The sequence below is a fragment of the Anoplopoma fimbria genome, chromosome 17 (assembly GCF_027596085.1).
Source record: "Anoplopoma fimbria isolate UVic2021 breed Golden Eagle Sablefish chromosome 17, Afim_UVic_2022, whole genome shotgun sequence".
Lineage (NCBI taxonomy): Eukaryota > Metazoa > Chordata > Actinopteri > Perciformes > Anoplopomatidae > Anoplopoma > Anoplopoma fimbria.
Window position 1 is genome coordinate 26,936,003 of NC_072465.1, and position 17,804 is coordinate 26,953,806.

The 17,804-nt window shown below is 40.4% G+C and overlaps 1 protein-coding gene across 2 annotated transcripts in view; it reads right to left on the reverse strand.

Moving 5' to 3' along the window:
- Window positions 1-1,208: 1,208 nt before the first annotated feature.
- Window positions 1,209-17,804, reverse strand: part of mtss1 (MTSS I-BAR domain containing 1) — a 53,632-nt gene continuing 37,036 nt past the window's right edge. Inside the window, exons 7-14 of one of the 2 annotated variants that reach the window (XM_054616998.1) lie at window positions 11,672-11,829; window positions 11,367-11,474; window positions 10,705-10,802; window positions 9,779-9,857; window positions 7,628-7,756; window positions 6,812-6,962; window positions 6,486-6,512; window positions 1,209-5,375 (exon numbers count right to left, since the gene is read on the reverse strand). In XM_054616998.1, the coding sequence (XP_054472973.1) occupies window positions 4,297-5,375; window positions 6,486-6,512; window positions 6,812-6,962; window positions 7,628-7,756; window positions 9,779-9,857; window positions 10,705-10,802; window positions 11,367-11,474; window positions 11,672-11,829 (1,829 nt within the window). In that variant the 3' untranslated portion in view covers window positions 1,209-4,296. The remainder of the gene's footprint in view (window positions 5,376-6,485; window positions 6,513-6,811; window positions 6,963-7,627; window positions 7,757-9,778; window positions 9,858-10,704; window positions 10,803-11,366; window positions 11,475-11,671; window positions 11,830-17,804) is intronic. The other variant, XM_054617000.1, reaches the window with a different exon arrangement.

Consider the following 17,804-nt stretch of genomic DNA (forward strand, 5'->3'; position numbering starts at 1 on the left):
TTTAGTTCAGTTCTATTTGTTTATTTGATTCAAAACACATCAGCTGTCCGTTTCTTTTATGTGTAGTTTGCCTCCTTGTGTTTGTTTTGTGAAACTGCAAAGCTCCTTGTCAATAAATTATTTTATCTGATCAATTCCCAAGTTTTTTTTGTTGCTTCCATTTCTAATTGAGTCTTAACAAGAAACTATATTTTGACTTTTTTAGTGATCATTTTCGACATACTATACTATGACTAATGACCACACACTATTTATATATTATATTATATATATTATATATTTATATACCTTTTTTTCGTGACATTTTACGACATACTATACTAGGACTTTTTAATGAAATATTTTGACATACTATACTATTTGACTTTTTTATCATGATATTTTTCGTCATACCATACTATGACTTTTTCATGACATTTTTCAACATATTATACAATGACTCTTTTAGACATCATTTTCAACATGCTATACTATGAATTGTTTGATATTTTTCGACATACTATATATACTATGACTTTTTCTTCAGAAGTTTTTAGATATACTTTACTTTGACTTTTTTGATCATGTTATTTTTCAACATATAATACTATGACTTTTATTTCATTTCTTTTTTTGACAATCTATTCTATACCTTTTTTTAATGATATTTTTCGTCATACTATACTAGAAATAAAAGCTTTCCTAAAGGTCAAAGAAGGAAAAATGTATCCCATAAATCACTAAATGTTAACTATTCCAGCTGCGTATTGACAGTAAATACAGGACACAAAAAAAACAGTAGCCTCAGAATCAATGAATCAAATATTATTATTATTATTGATCCCACAGCGAACATCAAAAGATGATGAACAAATCAATTCTACATTCTGTTGGTTCATGTCGTTCATACATCTGATTGTCCTTCGTTCGCTTCCTCGACAGTCAAGACATCCAATCACGTTTCAGATCCTCAGACATCAGGAAGTTCACTGGGTTTCCTCCGTTAAAGCTTTTCTACAAAAATATGACGAGTGACGACCATCGTTTCATATCTGATCACATTGTCTTATCAATAAATCAACAAAAATACAATCAGGATATGTATACATTTTTTTATATAGATTTAGATCTCTCCCAGGAATAGAAGCACTAATATTTACACACACACACACACACACACACACACACACACACACACACACACACACACACACACACACACACACACACACACACACACACACACACACACACACACACACACACACACACACACACACACACACACACACACACAACTGCTGTGGGGTTGTGGGGTCAATCAATCAATCAATCAATCAATCGAATATCAGAAGGCAGCTTTTCTGTGTCATCAAAAATATTAACACTTGAATCAGCTGCATTAAATCTCTAAATACACATACAAGTTTCTCTGAGAAGAGACCAGGAGAGTTGACCAAAGGCTGGACTGCATTTCCCAGAATGCAGCTGGTCTCATCCAGGCAACCAGCAGGGCCGTAACCAGGATTTAAGAATTACTGAGGTCCTGAGCTTCAATTAAATTGAGACCCACCAACCAAACTCTGCTCAATTTTGAATGTATTTAAGAAAACCACTAAATTATATTTACTTATTAACTGGAAACATATTTTCTTTACATATTCAAACTTTGGTAAAAAAAAAAAATTTAATTAAATTGAACAGATAGTAAACAAAATGTGCTGGATCCATCTTTTCAAATGCAAATGTTAAAATGTATTTTGATTTTGGACCTTTTGGTCAAAACAAAACATAACTTTGGCTCTTGGATGTCATTTTTTTCATTACTATTCCCTGATATTTTACAGAAGAAAAATTGTCACATTATTGATAATAAAAATAATCATTAGTTACAGCTTTGTGTCGTTTTAAACATAAACAGAGGTCATGACCTCGGTCCTCAGTGGAGGCTACGGCCCTGCTTCCCAGCATGCTCAGTGTGAAATCAAAACTCGGCGGGCAACTTTGAGAGGCAACACGTCATTATTCAGAGTGAAATGTTCGGGAGACGGAGATTATTTTGCTCATGACAATTTAAAAAAATATGCAAATTAAGATTGACTTCTTTAAGTGAACCTGTACAAAATGATCAAGCTACAGTTGAACATGGAGAGGAGCTGAAATCTCAAATAAGAGATTTATTATGAGAATTAAAAGGTTAATTATTATTAGATCTAAATATTTTACCGAATTTGAACAGGATCCAGAATAGAACCAGCTATTGGAGCCCAGCCAAACTCTACTGTAGATAAATATAGTTTAATTTAAAGTTCAAAGTTAAAGCAAACACAAACTCCTCTCAGTTCTGCGCTCTGATTGGCTGTAAGAAGGTTTTCCAGTTAAAATGCTGAGCGAGCAGAATTTAAACACTCAAACAAAATCAAATAGCAGTGTTTTTATTCAACATATCAGATCCTGTATTTGTAGAAGCAGAAAGACATTTCTTTAAATGGTAAAGATTTACAGGTTTTTGCGTTAGAAGTAAATCAGAGATCAGTAAGTAGAAGATTGTTTTCTAATAGTTCAGATGGAAACGTCGCCATGTTGGAGGAGTGAAAACAGAATCGAAGCTCTAAAAACAGACGGAAAAAATGTCCAGTTTAAAACGGTAAAATAAATAATTGCAGCTGAAACAATCAGTCGATTGACGGGAACTAAATCAGATGGAAATACACAAAGAATTCACTTCTTCCAGCTCAAAAATTTAGGAACATGTGATGGGCATTTTTTCACAAATTTCTAAAAATGTAAAGGCCAGATTAATCAATAATGAAAATGATTGATAGTAAATTCAAGAGTAAAATCAGCTGCCTGATTATCTTAACTATCAAATTAAGCAACATCTGTTAAGAAAATGTATTTATTGTTTTTACTTGTTTCTGTGTAAAGATTATTTTGATCATAAACACAAAACATAATTGTAATAACGAGCCTTTAAATTTGGTTCTAAGAAGAGAAGAAGAATTGTGACCAAAACATTTACTGAAATGGAAATTTAAAAAAATAATTCTCATGGATCTGACGGAGAAACTTCGTAATGGAGACAATGTTTGTAAATTAATTTAAAAATATGGAAAAAATCTGTGCTGACATTTCTTGTTACTTATTGGCAAATAGATATATTTGTACCGGTGTATGTATGTCGGCCAATAAGTGACAAGAAACGATCAGAAACAGTGGCTCCAGTACAGAGTTTGTCCTCTAGATCCTGGTCACAACTCTAAAACTTAAGGGTTCCTTATCAAAATAAATCTTTATGCTTTAAAGCAAATATCAATCTATATTTATTACAATTAAGAAATCTAAAAAAGATACTTTTCTGTGGTTTGTTTACGTCCTCTAACATGGCGTCGTGTCCACTGTTCTGCTTCTCATAGCCCGCTATGCTCTCAGCAACGACGTCATCCGTAGTTGCCTCTAAAAAGTTGCCAACAAATCGCCGCCAGCTTCTTCGTTATCATTCCTCTTATTAACCAGCTAATTATTTACACAGTAAACCAGACATTCGCGCGCAGTAACATTTTATAATCCTGAATTCCTCAAACTGTAGCCCTCGGCGGCACCATTTGGCATCCCCAGGGTGGAGAGGAGGGGGGGGGGGGGGGGCACTGCTGCCACTTCGTACGCATCAGAAGAAGTGATTTTGTTCCAACATATTTACAAACTACAGACCCGGTGTCTTGAGCATCTTGTTCGGGGTTCGACTCTTTGAGATGACCGGGAACAAACCAAACACTCGTTCAGATAAACCGGACCGACACACTGACCCACAGCCAGCCAATTAAAAACCTCCACACACGCACACACACCGTGGTTCAACCAGGTGACAACAGCGGAGCTACAGGACTAATGACTTAACCCCACCCTCCTGGGAGTCTAGGCAAAAAAGGCAAATCAAACACACCCAGGAGCCGAAAAGAGGATCTGAGACACCAACAGCTTCCTGTCTGGCTCGTTAACAAGCCACATAAACGATCAGCTAAAAACAATCGGTAAGACTGGGTCAAAAAAAGAAACGCAATCGAAATGCAAACATGAACCAGAAACAAAAAGAAAGGCAAAAGACGGTCGATCGCTAACAGGAAATGACGACAAAGTCTCCCAAAAATGTTTAAAAACAAACTAAACGGCCTAAAAAGGAAGCAGATCTTAAGAAAATAAAATAAGACACACGACGAGTTCCAGCGATTGATAAGTTCCACAGTTCGTGTTCAACAGGAAGTCTGCGTGTTTGTTGGATTTGTGCGGTCTGTGCTGACAACCCAAACAACCTCGGCCTCATTTGTGATTGGTCGGAGCCGGCAGCAGAGGGGCGGAGCGATCGTTGGTGAGGGTCCTTTTGAGCCTCACCGATCTGATCTGGTTCAGCATGTTCCCGCCTCCCTCATGGGGCGGCGGCGGCTCCGGGTACTGGTCCTGGTCCGGGCTGGAGGGCGGAGGAGCCTGGGGCTGGTGGTGAGCGATGTGGCCCAAACCGGGGGGCTCTGCCTGGGGAGCGGCGGCCTGGATCTGGGCCTGGTGCTGCTGGTACAGCTTCTGTTTCTGCTGCTGGTTCAGCTGCTCCTGATACTGGTCTTGTTGCAGCTGCTGGTTTTGCTGGAGCAGTGCCTGTTGATGTTGCATTTGTTGCTGTAGTTGCTGCTGCTGATGGTATTGCTGCTGAATGTGGAGTTGCTGGTTGTGCTGCTGCAGCTGATTGCGTTGCTGCTGCTGCTGATTGAGATGGTTGATATGTTGCTGCTGTTGTTGCTGCTGTTGTTGCTGTAGTTGCTGCTGGTACTGTCTCTGCTGCTGCTGTTTGGCGTTGCCGCCGTCCGGTGGCATGGAGGGCACAGTGGGCACCGGCACCGGGATGGGCATCTGACCTGGGACCAGCTGGTAGTACGGGGAGGAGGATGGAGGTAAGGCGCTGAGGCTCTGGGTGGAGGTGCAGAGTTTACTGTAATTTAAACCTCCCGCTCCCACGGCGGAGGGCACCGCGAAAACGTTCTCGTCGCTCCCGCCGTTTCCCGCGAGGGCCTTGAGGGGAACCTGCGGCGTGCAGATGGGGATGGGAACCCCCCCGCTGATCGTGCCCCTGCGGTACCCCGGCTTGGACGACGGTTTGCGGCGGATGGTCGCCGTGTGCGACGGCAGCTGGTGGGCGCCGGACCTGCCGGCGAACTCGGGCTCGGCCAGCAGGCTGACGGTGGAGGCCGGGCGCTTGGACTGAGCGAACTTCCTGTACTGGAGGCTGAGGTCGGAGTTCCTCGGGATGGTGGAGGACTTGTCGAAGTCGGACTGGCTGTTGCCGTGGGAGAGGTGGTGCAGGGAGAAGGAGTCGGCGTCTCCGTGGAGAGAGATGGACTCGTAGTCGACTGGAGAGAGAAAGAGAGAAGGAAACATTAGACTAAACACTTCTGATCTTCATCTCCTCGTCTGACAGAAGGAACACGTAATCACATCAGTCACAATTATGGGATGCATCATGGAGGGAACTCTTATCTACACAAACCGATTACTCACACACACACACACACACACACACACACACACACACACACACACACACACACACACACACACACACACACACACACACACACACACACACACACACACACACACACACACACACGTCTGAATAATGAAGTTAAATAAAACAGACGTCACTTCATGGAAATGACGCAAAACTGTATGAATTTATGAAAAGGTCAAACGCACAAAGAATGAGGAGGCAAATGACTGTAACTGGTTTTTGTGGTTCTCGTTTTCATTATTTAAAACACATAATTATTTAACATTTATTTATTATTTAATACGTGAGAAGTATCTTCACAAATGATGATTTAGTACTTAAACAATTAATTTATCTGTAGCTTGAATATAAAAATTAAAAATAAACAACAATACTTTTTGACAATAGATAAAACATTAAAGTAATTTATGAAGCAAAAGGTTTAATGGTAAATCAATTTATCTTAAGGTTTCAAACTAAATAAACAATTTGAAGACTTTTCTGACATTTCAGAAACCAATAATTTACAAACAAACCAATCATTTAAGCTTTACCTCCTCAGGTCTGATAACGAACTGTTAACTTCACAGATCTAAAGTAAGAAGAAGGCAAATGAGGTCTGATTTAATTGATGATTATTTTGTTACATGTATAGAAAGTATTGCTCATCTTATGTTTTGGTCGTTCCTACAGTTTGTGGTTAATAACTTATTAAGCTGCAACTCAAAGCTTTTTCTGCCTTGTTGGTCAATAAAAGCTGATTTTTTTTGGTTCTTCTATAACTTGAAGTATTTGTCTAAAAAACAAATGTAGATGTGACGACATGCTAATGAACCCTGAGCGTCTCTGAGAGATGAAGCAGGCAGACAGACAGACAGACAGACAGACAGACAGACAGACAGACAGACAGACAGACAGACAGACAGACAGACAGACAGACACTTAAACAGACAGCTGGTCAGAGACCTACCATAGAGGGGAGGATCTCTCCTTACAGCTGGAAGAGAAGGAGGAGGAAGTTTAGCCAAGAAGAACACAAAACTACCGGAAGAACACAACAGAGAACCAGAGAGGAGAAAAGTACACCGGTAACGATACAAGAGTACACGAGAAACTATGAAACTGAGATGAGAGACGGAGTCAACAGAGTATCATCCAAACAGAACCAGGAGAAACAGAGGAGCGGTGAGAGGGTCAGTCATACAGATGATTTACTAAAAAGGATGAAAATGAATTGTTTTGTTGCTTTTTGGCTGTGTCTATCAGTGTGTGTGTGTGTGTGTGTTCTGTGCTTACTGTGTGTGTGTATGGTGTCCTCAGAGCAGGACGGGGTGGTGGTCTGGGTGCTGTAGCCGCTGGAACAGTGCAGAGAGTCCCTGCTGCTCCGCGGGGCGTCCGAATTCAACGCACCCAACGTCAACGCCAGCTGATCCCGGGCCGAGCAAGACTGTGTGTGAGAGAGAGAGAGAGAGAGAGAGAGAGAGAGAGAGAGAGAGAGAGAGAGCATGGTGGTTAGGTTATAAAGTTTGTTACAATAAAGTTTAATTTATAATTTCACAGGTTTTTACAGAAAAAAATAGAGAGGACAGAAGGTGAGAGGAAACGAGGAGAGAAGGAGAGGAGAGGAAAAGGGGAGCGGAAACAAGGAGATGAGATGGGAGGACTTAAGGAAAGGAGAGGAGATTTAAGGAAACCTTGAAAGAAAACAAGAATTGGGAAAAAAGGGAGACAAAAAGAGGGGAAACAAGGAGAGGAGGAGACAAGGAAAGAGGGAGATGGAAAGGGAATCAAGGAGAAGAGACAAGATAAGGAAAGAAGGAGATGCTAAGGGAAAAGAGGAGAGGAGAGGAGACAAGGAAAGAGGGCGATGACAAAGGGTAACCAGGAGAGGAGAGGAGGAGAGGAAAAAGGGGGGTGATGAGGGGAAACAAGAAGAGGAGATGAAACAAGGAAAGTAGGAGATCAGGAGGGGAAACCAGGAAAGGGGACGGCATAGATAGGAGAGGAGATCAGATCTCCTGCTGAGTGTGTGTGTGTGTGTGTGTGTGTGTGTGTGTGTGTGTGTGTGTGTGTGTGTGTGTGTGTGTGTGTGTGTGTGTGTGTGTGTCTTACCTTCCCAGACACAGACATGGCTCTCGCTCTCTCTCCGTGGGAGTAGATGCTGAGCGGGGGGGCCAACAGGCCGTTCTCTGCCCCCCCGCTCCCTCCAGCAGCGAGCTGAAGGTTGGAGCCGACGGCGTCCTGCGAACAACGAACCAATCAGAGTCAATCTACCGAACGTGTGATGTCAGAGTGAACGTCAACATAAAGGACACAGAATATAGACTGCTGATTGGACGGAATGTGCAAAATGTTTATGGGCGTCTTTCGCTATTTTATTTTGAAATTTTATAGATTATTCAAGGACGTAGTTTGCTCATGAAAATAGAATAAATAAATAAATGTTTGTGGGCATTTAGGACCCGTTTACACTCGTCGTTTCAAGTGTCTTGTGTCCGGGTAAAATCCAGATGAGATTTAACATTTAAATCTCTGTTGGTTGAGTTTAGTTTATTGTCACCCTTTAAAATGTGCCGCTCAATTCTTAACTCTGTCAATTCTTTGAATAAAACATTTTAGGATTCTGATCATAAATGTTGTGTGTGTCACTATTAGATTTTTGGTCGGGGATAATACTACTGTTGCTTAATATTTATTTAAGTGTAAATAATTATAGTAACTGTAAAAAGAAAGTCAAAACCAAGAAAAACAACTATTAATCAATTATTAAAGATATTTTGAATGACTTTAAAAGAGTCAGGTGACTACGGGCTGAAAAACTAAAGAGTGTTTACCCAAAAAATGAAAGAATCTATTAATCTTTTACTCTTTTAAGAACTTAAAGACAAACACAATGTATCAGAAGAGTCAAAGACACAAAGCGACAGATTCATAACGATACAAAGAGACGTAAAAACACGTTAAAACAGGACACCAATTAAACAGAGAATACACCATAAATACACCGACGGACAAAACCGCATCACTTTACATGTGAACAAACACAAATGTAAAAAGTTTCATGTAGGAACTATGTTGAATATTACTTTATGGGATGAAACCAGAGCTGGATTCTATAGATATATGAGATCTATGAGGTTGTGGATGAATTCGGGGACATAAAAAGGTGGAATCAAAGGGAATCAAACGGTGAAACGAGGGAGGTAATGACCGATGGAAAACAAAACGGGAAAAACACGGGACGCCACTCGGGTTGGGAGGAATGGAATAGTTGATTGGTTTTGGTTTTTTTCTCACGGTGGTCATATCCCTGCGGCTAACGCGGCGGCTCAGCGAGGGCTGGTGGCCATGGCCCGCAGAGTAACCGTAGCGACCGCGGCTGCCGTGGCGACCGAGTCGAGAGGGGGAGTTCCCCTCGCTGAGGGAGCGCCCGGTTTCATCACAGCCAATCAGCAGATAGGGGGAGGAGCAGCGCTACACACAGGAGAGGGGTTAAGAGCGGTTGGTGGTCGTCGTCACGGTGGAAAAAAGCTTTTATTTTGAAAATCCTCACAGTGTCATTTTAAAAAGGGGGGCAGTCGGGGGGGGGCAGTCGGGGCGTCAGAGTGTGTGTGTGTGTGTGTGTGTGTGTGTGTGTGTGTGTGTGTGGGTCTGTGTGTGTGTGTGTGTGTGTGTGTGTGTGTGTGTGTGTGTGTGTGTGTGTGTGTGTGTGTGTGTGTGTGTGTGTGTTAAAATATGAGTGAAATGCACCTTTAAGATATGAAACATGTTTACACAGAATAAGCAGTTTAGCTGAATTTAAATGATAAAAGCATACCTCTATGAGTTTGGCTGAAATTATATATTTCTCTGAGTGTCATTGATGTAAAGTTCATGTCCAAAAGTATGCGGACACTCAGTCACATGTGATGACATGTGTTACCTTGAAAACAATAAACAAATGTTTGAAAATAAACAGAAACTATGTGATTCCAAAACTGTTAATCTGCTGCTTAAACAGCCTTTAATCCAAAATATTATTGTACGTCGTAGCTTTAATATTTCTATTCATTGGAACTAAACCTGTCTTTTGGCCATATATACATGTATAAGTAATATCCGAAAGGTTAAAGGTCATCCAAAGAGTTCAGTTATTTTTAGGACAAAAACATTTTGAGAAACTAATCTGAAAACAGTCACTCTGGGTGTGTGTGTGTGTGTGTGTGTGTGTGTGTGTGTGTGTGTGTGTGTGTGTGTGTGTGTGTGTGTGTGTGTGTGTGTTACCTGGATGTGTACTCCATCGACAGCACAGCTGATTGAGTCCAAGGAGGGAACGTGTCTCACTGATCCAGACTGGTAGTTACTGCGGAAACAAAACAAAACTCATTTTCGGATAAACAATACCAACACATCTGTGATCTGTAGATATCAAATAATACAGAAGAACCATGTTTTTACAAGTTTTACTAGGAGCAACAAACCACAACTTTTTCACCAAAGTCGTGTTAAGAAACATAAACAAGTTTTGCTGCAAAACGTTTGATAAAAGTCGCCGAACTTCATGAAAGTTAAATGATGTCTAAACACAAGCCGCTGTACTACAATTATAAATGCTGTTAGTTCAAGAGCTCTTTTTTCCGTGAGGTTTTCAGTGATGATCTAGCTCGTATGACAGACAGGAAAACACTAAAATGTTCCTCTCTGCAGAAGTCTGGTTCTAAAGACATGCAGTCTATGACTTTAACTGATCGATGAAATCATGTCTTATGTGTTTAGAAACAAACATGCTAACCAATTGTAAATAATTCAGCCGTTTAAAACAAGTTGGGAAGAAATAATCATTATGCAACGTCATCCGACCTGCATGTGCTTCCATGTGACATGATCTGAATTTGTGTTCACGGCGTTTTAACAATATAACCGAGAGCGGCTTGTTCGTAAAAAATAATCTACCGTTTGAACATTAAGATGATCCTGAACATACATTAAAGAATGTCGAAGTCATTTTCAAAGACAACACAAGGATTTCCTGGACTTTCTCCATGTGTTTTATAATGGTCTTTCCGTGTGTTTTCCAGGATTTCCAGGACTAATGGGAGCCATGAGTAAACCAGCTGTGGTGTGTGTGTGTGTGTGTGTGTGTGTGTGTGTGTGTGTGTGTGTGTGTGTGTGTGTGTGTGTGTGTGTGTGTGTGTGTGTGTGTGCGCTACCTGCTGATGCTGCTCTTCCTAGACATAGTGTTACTGGGAGAAGCTGGAGGAGTCTGGTAGCTGTAGTTGAAATCAGAACCTTTCAGGTCCAAAATCACCTGAGGAACAAAAATAAAACACAAAGAAATGTGAATAAATGTGTTTTTTCTGCCCTTCATTACTTTCAGAGCTCCCTTCCCAAAACCAAAACATTCCTACTGAAGACTTTAATCTTCATAAAGGCTCATAAATATAAAGTTTATTTCTTTAAAGTCCTTTGGAATTTCCTACATCAGCTATGAAACGTCTTACAAGCAGGAATAATAGAGCATTTGTTAGGGGACTATTTTCAGCGGCGGATGAATCCACATTTTGTGCTCTAGTGAGTATTTGTGGCAGCAGGACGGTGCATGTGAGATTGAGAAAAATAAACAACAATGTGTGTGTGTTCATGGTGATGAAGGAACATGTGAAACAGAGAGGCTCATTGATGTGTTTTTAGTGGTTTTAGGGACAAAAATGGAGCTCTATGGCACAGAGGACAAAGATATATCAGACTATGATACACAGATAATACTTTTATGTGGGATAAAGAAAATAGATATGTACAACATCAGCTGGTATGGCCTGAGGGTGGCGCTAGAGGAAGTGTCAGAGGAAGTGGAAGAGGAAGAGGGAGGTACCTGCTCGCTGGATGGTGGGAGTTTATTGGGCTCAGCTGTGAGGTTGGTCAGATCTTCCAGAATGGTCTGCAGGTGGGTCACCTCACCCAGCATGTTGATCTCATGGTCCTACACACACAAACACACATTTATGATTATTCTGGTTAAACAGGCTTTAAAGGCTAGCGCACACACACACAGACACAGACACACACACACACACACACACACACACACACACACACACACACACACACACACACACACACACACACACACACACACACACACACACACACACACACACACACACACAAAGCACTGACCAGTACGGGCTTCAGCATGCTGACGAAGCTGCAGTAGCGAGCTCTCTCCTCTATCAGCGCTCTGCACACGGCTCTCTTCTCCGTCTCCTCCAGGACGGCGTAGCGGACGTTGACGTCCTGCAGCGCGCTGTCCAGCTGACCACGCACCTCGTCCTTACCTACACAACACACACACACACACACACACACACACACACAAACAGAAGAGGAACTGATGAGGATCCAGGTGGGAACTGACTCATTTTGATCTCAACTACACACCTTTAAAGTTTCGTAAATGCATCTTGCGCGGCTGAGAAGTCATCGGCGTCACAATATTATACGACAATTACAAAATACAAAGCACAATCAGACAAAATATTTAACAAAAAACTAAAATAACTACAAGATATTTAAAAGATTGCAAATATGACACACAAAAAAAAGAAACAATAACACATACAAAATCTCTAACAGTGATATTAAAGGGAATGTACTGAGGAAAACTACACACACTCAGGCTGCAATACTCAGATTCTACCAGCAGGGGTCAGCGCAGCACAACACACACTGTCTAACCCTGACCTCCTCTGTTTGAGCTCCACTTAATGACTTTTCTATTGAATACTAAATGTTCATTAATACTTTAATGACAGTGAATCATCTGAGAAGAGAATTAATTAGAATTAGAGATGAAGTCTCTCTCCGGCCCTCTGATGTGAGTTACTACGTTGTTTACTGGACTCCACCGTCGGCATGTGGTCCAGACCGGACTCATCGTCTCATCTAGTCCTGAAACCAGCACATGAGAAACCCTCAAACCCAGTTCACCCACCACAACAACAGAAACTGCTTCCACAACCAGAGGACGGTCCAGCAGTCGTCTCAATTAAAGACATTCCGTCTCTTTTGTCATAAATTAAACACAAACCTTGTCACTCCATTTGATTACAGACAAAACATCCTTCAGAAATAAAATAAAACTTTTAAAACACTTTAACTACCTCGTTGGAAATTCTTAAAAAGACGTCTCAGCGTCTAAAAATGTCTTAATCTAGGATTGTTCCGATGTTTTCAATTCCAAAAGTTGGACCCAGGTACGTCTTCTACTTCACTGAAAAAGTCCAATTTCTCCATGTTTTTAGTAATATAATGTTCTATAAATCAGGATATGAATGAGCTATGAACAAACCCCTCTGTAGAAACCTTCAGCATATAGAGAGGAATGAAACTGTAAAGTTTGGTGCAACTGAAGAGATTTCTGGCTCAGACTCTGAGAAAAACCTAATTTAGAGAAAACGGCCTTTAAATTATGTGTTGTTAAATTACATGCATTTTTAAGACACAACAGGTAAACAGGGTAAACTTATTAACTACTAGTTATCACCATGAAACTTCCCAAGTTGATTACTAACGTTACAATTATTTTTCTGCATTAAAAGCTTATCTTTAGATATGTAAATTAGGTGTTATTTAATGGTACCTTTTTGTTAATTTAAGAGAAATCTACAGACACTAATAAAGAAAGTAATAAAATAAACACCTTAATGTGTATTTTAGATGTTTTTCTTTTCATTAGCATAAAAGAAGATGTGTTGTAGAAGCAAAATAGACAAAAATGGAGCTGTGCATCTCCTCTTAATTAATCAGGATTCATGTTTCTAAAGGACACAGTCAGTATCTGTGTGTTGGACTGTTGATCGGGTTCGACCCCGGTGGGTTGAGGAGACAGACGGAGCTCTGACCCAAAGACCACCCAGCTGAGGAAACACCACCCACTGGATGTAAAAATAGATCCAGAGCTCCACCGACAGCCTCCGTCACGGTTTGGTTAAATCGTTTCTTTAGGTGCTTTATACTTCCACTTCATTACACCTCAAAAGGAAGTATTTTACTTTTTACTTCTCTACATTTAATAGGAACAGTTACATTTTATGTTAATTTTTCACCCACGAACGGTTTATAAAATGTGATTCAATGACCTACCCACATGTATACATGTCATTTAAAATGTTTTCCCATTAGATCAGCTGCTTAATGCATCAGTAATGGTCATTAAAACACTGGTAGAAGCAAATCTTCTGCATAATATGTACGTTTGATACTGTGATTTTGTGTTTTTTTCCACTTTACAAGAATACAATTTTGAATGCATGACTTTTACTTGTTAGGTAGTATTTTTTTTACACTGTAGTATTGCTCATTTTACTTCAAGAACAGGATCTGAATACTTCTTCCGCCTCTGTTTTCCCCACCGACACATGAATGCACTGCGGCTGTGTTTAATTAAAAAAAAGGTTATAACCACCTTATTCCCCAGATCTACTCAGGCACATTTCTCAAAATATTTTTTAAGATCTTTTTCCAAAAAACACGGTGAAACAAAAGACTCTTTATAACTTCAAGAGGCAGAAAAAACAGAGACAGTAAATCCTGTGGAAAACAGTGAGAGGTGTTTTTTGAAAATCCAAACACACACACTGCAGACTTTGTGTCATAAAGCTCAACCTAAACACGACCTGTTCATTCAGGTGTGTGTGTGGTGTGTGTGTGGTGTGTGTGTGTGTGTGTGTGTGTGTGTGTGTGTGTGTGTGTGTGTGTGTGTGTGTGTGTGTGTGTGTGTGTGTGTGTGAGGACACACAGGATAATTTCCATGTTGCTAACAGAAGCTCAGTGTCGGTCTGACGTCTGGTCTCCGTGGAAACACACAGACAGGCTGCGTGTTGTCAGACTGTTTCTATAAGACTCTGGCTCGACACCCAAAAAAACCTGAACGGGGTCGACTCGCTCGACTCCCTTAAAAAAAGGTGAAACGCAGTTCAGACGAAGCCGAGAAACGTTCTCCAATAACACCTCGTGTTTGACTCCAAACAGGCTCAGAACTTTAATTATTGCTCTCTGACTTTGATTATAGACGTCATGCGGTGATTTAAACACTCATCTGTGTTTTTTCTCAAAGCTCTGATGTGTCTGATCTGTCGGTAAATGTTACAGAAGTGAAGTCAGCCAAAGTCTAAAGTAACTTAATCCTAATAACCTGGCAATTTATTATGAACACATGAGATCTTTTTCTCATCGCTGTCGCTCTGGACGGCACTTCCCAGAAGGGATCTGTCAAAACAGAGTGGACTGTTAGCTAAATATCATGTAAACAACCTCAGTAATAGTTTTTGATTTCAACTCAAATGTTTATGACTGCAATTAAAGAAGTTTTATTCGTAAAATATACCCTGACAGAGAAGAGATGGGCGTGTTTATCGATATAAAAGTGATTATCTTCATAATTATCTCTAACCTACAGTTACAAACCTTCATTACTTCGGAGCCTCATTAGTTAATCACCTTCTTTACCCATAAACCCGTCTGTTAGCGTTCCTCCCTCACTCTCAGGTACCGTTAGCCTCGGGCCGGGTTAAAAGAGGAACAAGCAGCAGTGATTGAGAACAAGCGGATGTGTGGCTTTGTGGGTAATTTCTGATAAATTAATGTGCTGTTATTTTAACGACGGTCGTGGCCACAGACTGTAGGTGCAGCCAATCCAGTTAATTTGGCAAATAGCTACAATAAACTGAATTATTTATTTATTTATTCATTCAAAATACTACTTTATTACTTCCATTAATACGGCATTTATACTTTTTTATGTATACTTGTGTATATATTGTAGCATTATGTACATTAATTTGCATAGTCCTTTATTTATATTTCACTCAGTTCTTCATTTATATATATTTTTTCTAATATTTCTTTAAGAGCAAATGTAACAAACAAATTTCCACCCAAGGATCAATAATTATTCTGATTGATTTAAACTATTGACAGGATAGTCACAGCATTCTCTCACTAGGAAAGGAAGTAAAATGTAAGAAAAAAAAGATAAAATATATGTTAAAATTGCTGAATACTGACACAAAAAAATAAGTTTTTTTGCAGCTTCAAATAAGAAATATGATATTAAAATTGAATAAATCTAATTCTCACACTGCGATGATTGTGGCCAAAATATCACAGTACCTTCCTGAAATCCTAGTATTAGTGCTAAAACATAATAACTCTTCATATCTTATCCCTAGATGTCTGCTGGTCTCATGACACATAACGTGATATTTAACGTCTGCGACACTCAACGTGTTTTTAATCATCATGACTAAGACTTCCAACTAACAGCGGCGCTCTCCGCTTTCAAAACGCTCATTCATCCAACAGTCTAGACCGTCTGCGTCACACGCTGATGACATCATCGGTGACGGACAGGAGGACCAGGTGGTTCGGTTCAGGGTGATGAAGTCTTTTTGCCTCCTCCTGCAAAACACTTTGTCTTTACTCCTTCGCTTTTCTCCTCTTCTCGACCTTCGTTGACCTCTTTCGTTTTCTCCCAAACTCTTCCTCCTTTAACTTCACTCTTCTTCCATCCCCCCTTTACTCCCGTTACTTTCATGGTCTGAATCACTCTCCATCTCTCTCTGTTTCTTCATCTCTCTTTCTCACCACATGACATCATCTCTTCCCCTGCTCTTCATCATTCACTCCTCCCTCATCCCCCCTCGATCTTTAATGTAACCACTTGAGAAAGAGATAATTACATCATCCATCAGTCTTTAACCTCCTCCTCTTCTTCCTTTCCTTATAGTTGGGAATTCCCATTTATTTTAAATGTCTGCATCATTATTCACACGTCCTTCTCTCCTTCTTCTCTAATCCTCTCTCCTCTTCCTCTCATCTTTCTAACCACAGTGGAGAGGATGACTCCATCTCCTCCCTCCATCCTCGTCTCGTCCTCCTCCTCTTCTCTGTTCAGCCAGATGGCGGAGAAGGTCAGCGGCCATCTTTGATTTTTACTCAAGTCTGGACTCTTGACTGCGTCTTTATGTTTTAGTGCCAAAAACAAATCAAAATGCATATCGCAGCAAACAACGAGCATGTGACACGTTAGCAAGTGAAGCGGCGAGTTGTTTTGAGCTGAACTTTTGTCGACACCCTGTTTCTATTTATTGCTGTCACGGTTATTGAATGTGCCGCAATGGAAGAAGAACAGCTGACCATGCAGTTTGAATGAGGAGTCATCTATATGATACCTCACCATTTCACTAACTACTACTCCTACTACTACCACCACTACTATACCTAGTGTTCACCTACCTACCTTCATAGATCATCAACAAAATGGTGAGAGGATTTCTATTTCTAAAGAAGACTGTAAGGAGAACATGAGCGGAAAAAGTACCACTTTAATTTCTTTTTTTGACATAAGCTTAATTGTTTTTTTTATACAAGAGTGACACAATGACTTTAAGAAGTAGGACAGTCTACATGTTGCTTTCAGTCAATTTGTCTTGACTACGAGACGTGTACGTTTAGGGTTCAAGAGTTGCATTTCTGCCTTTCATAAATTCAGACTTGCTTTGTTTATTTAAAGCAACAGTTCAGGTTTGTGTGAAGAAGAAAAGAAGAAAAGAAGAAGACGAAGAAGGCAAAGACGAAGAAGACAAAGATGAAGACGAAGATGCAGAAGACGAAGACAAAGACAAAGACAAAGAAGAAGAAGACAAAGAAGAAGACAAAGACAAAGAAGACAAAGAAGAAGACGAAAGCAGAAGACGAAGATGCAGAAGAAGAAGAGAAGATAAAGAAGGCGAAGAAAAAGAAGAAGACAAAGAAGAAGACGAAGAAGACGAAGAAGAAGAAGAAGACAAAGAAGAAGACGAAGAAGCAAATGATGAAGAAGAAGACAAAGAAGAAGAAGACAAAGACAAAGAAGACGAAGACAAAGAAGAAGAAGACGAAGAAGACGAAGAAGACAAAGAAGACGAAGACAAAGAAGAAGACGAAGAAGACAAAGAAGACAAAGACAAAGAAGAAGACGAAGAAGAAGAAGAAGACAAAGACAAAGAAGAAGAAGGATCAACAAATAGCATCTTTATGTCTTTCTATTCCCTCGACTCTCCTCCCATCATCTTTCTCTGAGCAGTCGGAGATTCACTATCTGAAGTGGTTACACACCACATAATGACAGAGCACACACACACACACACACACACACACACACACACACACACACACACACACACACACACACACACACACACACACACACACACACACACACACACACACACACACACACACACACACACACACACACACACACACACAC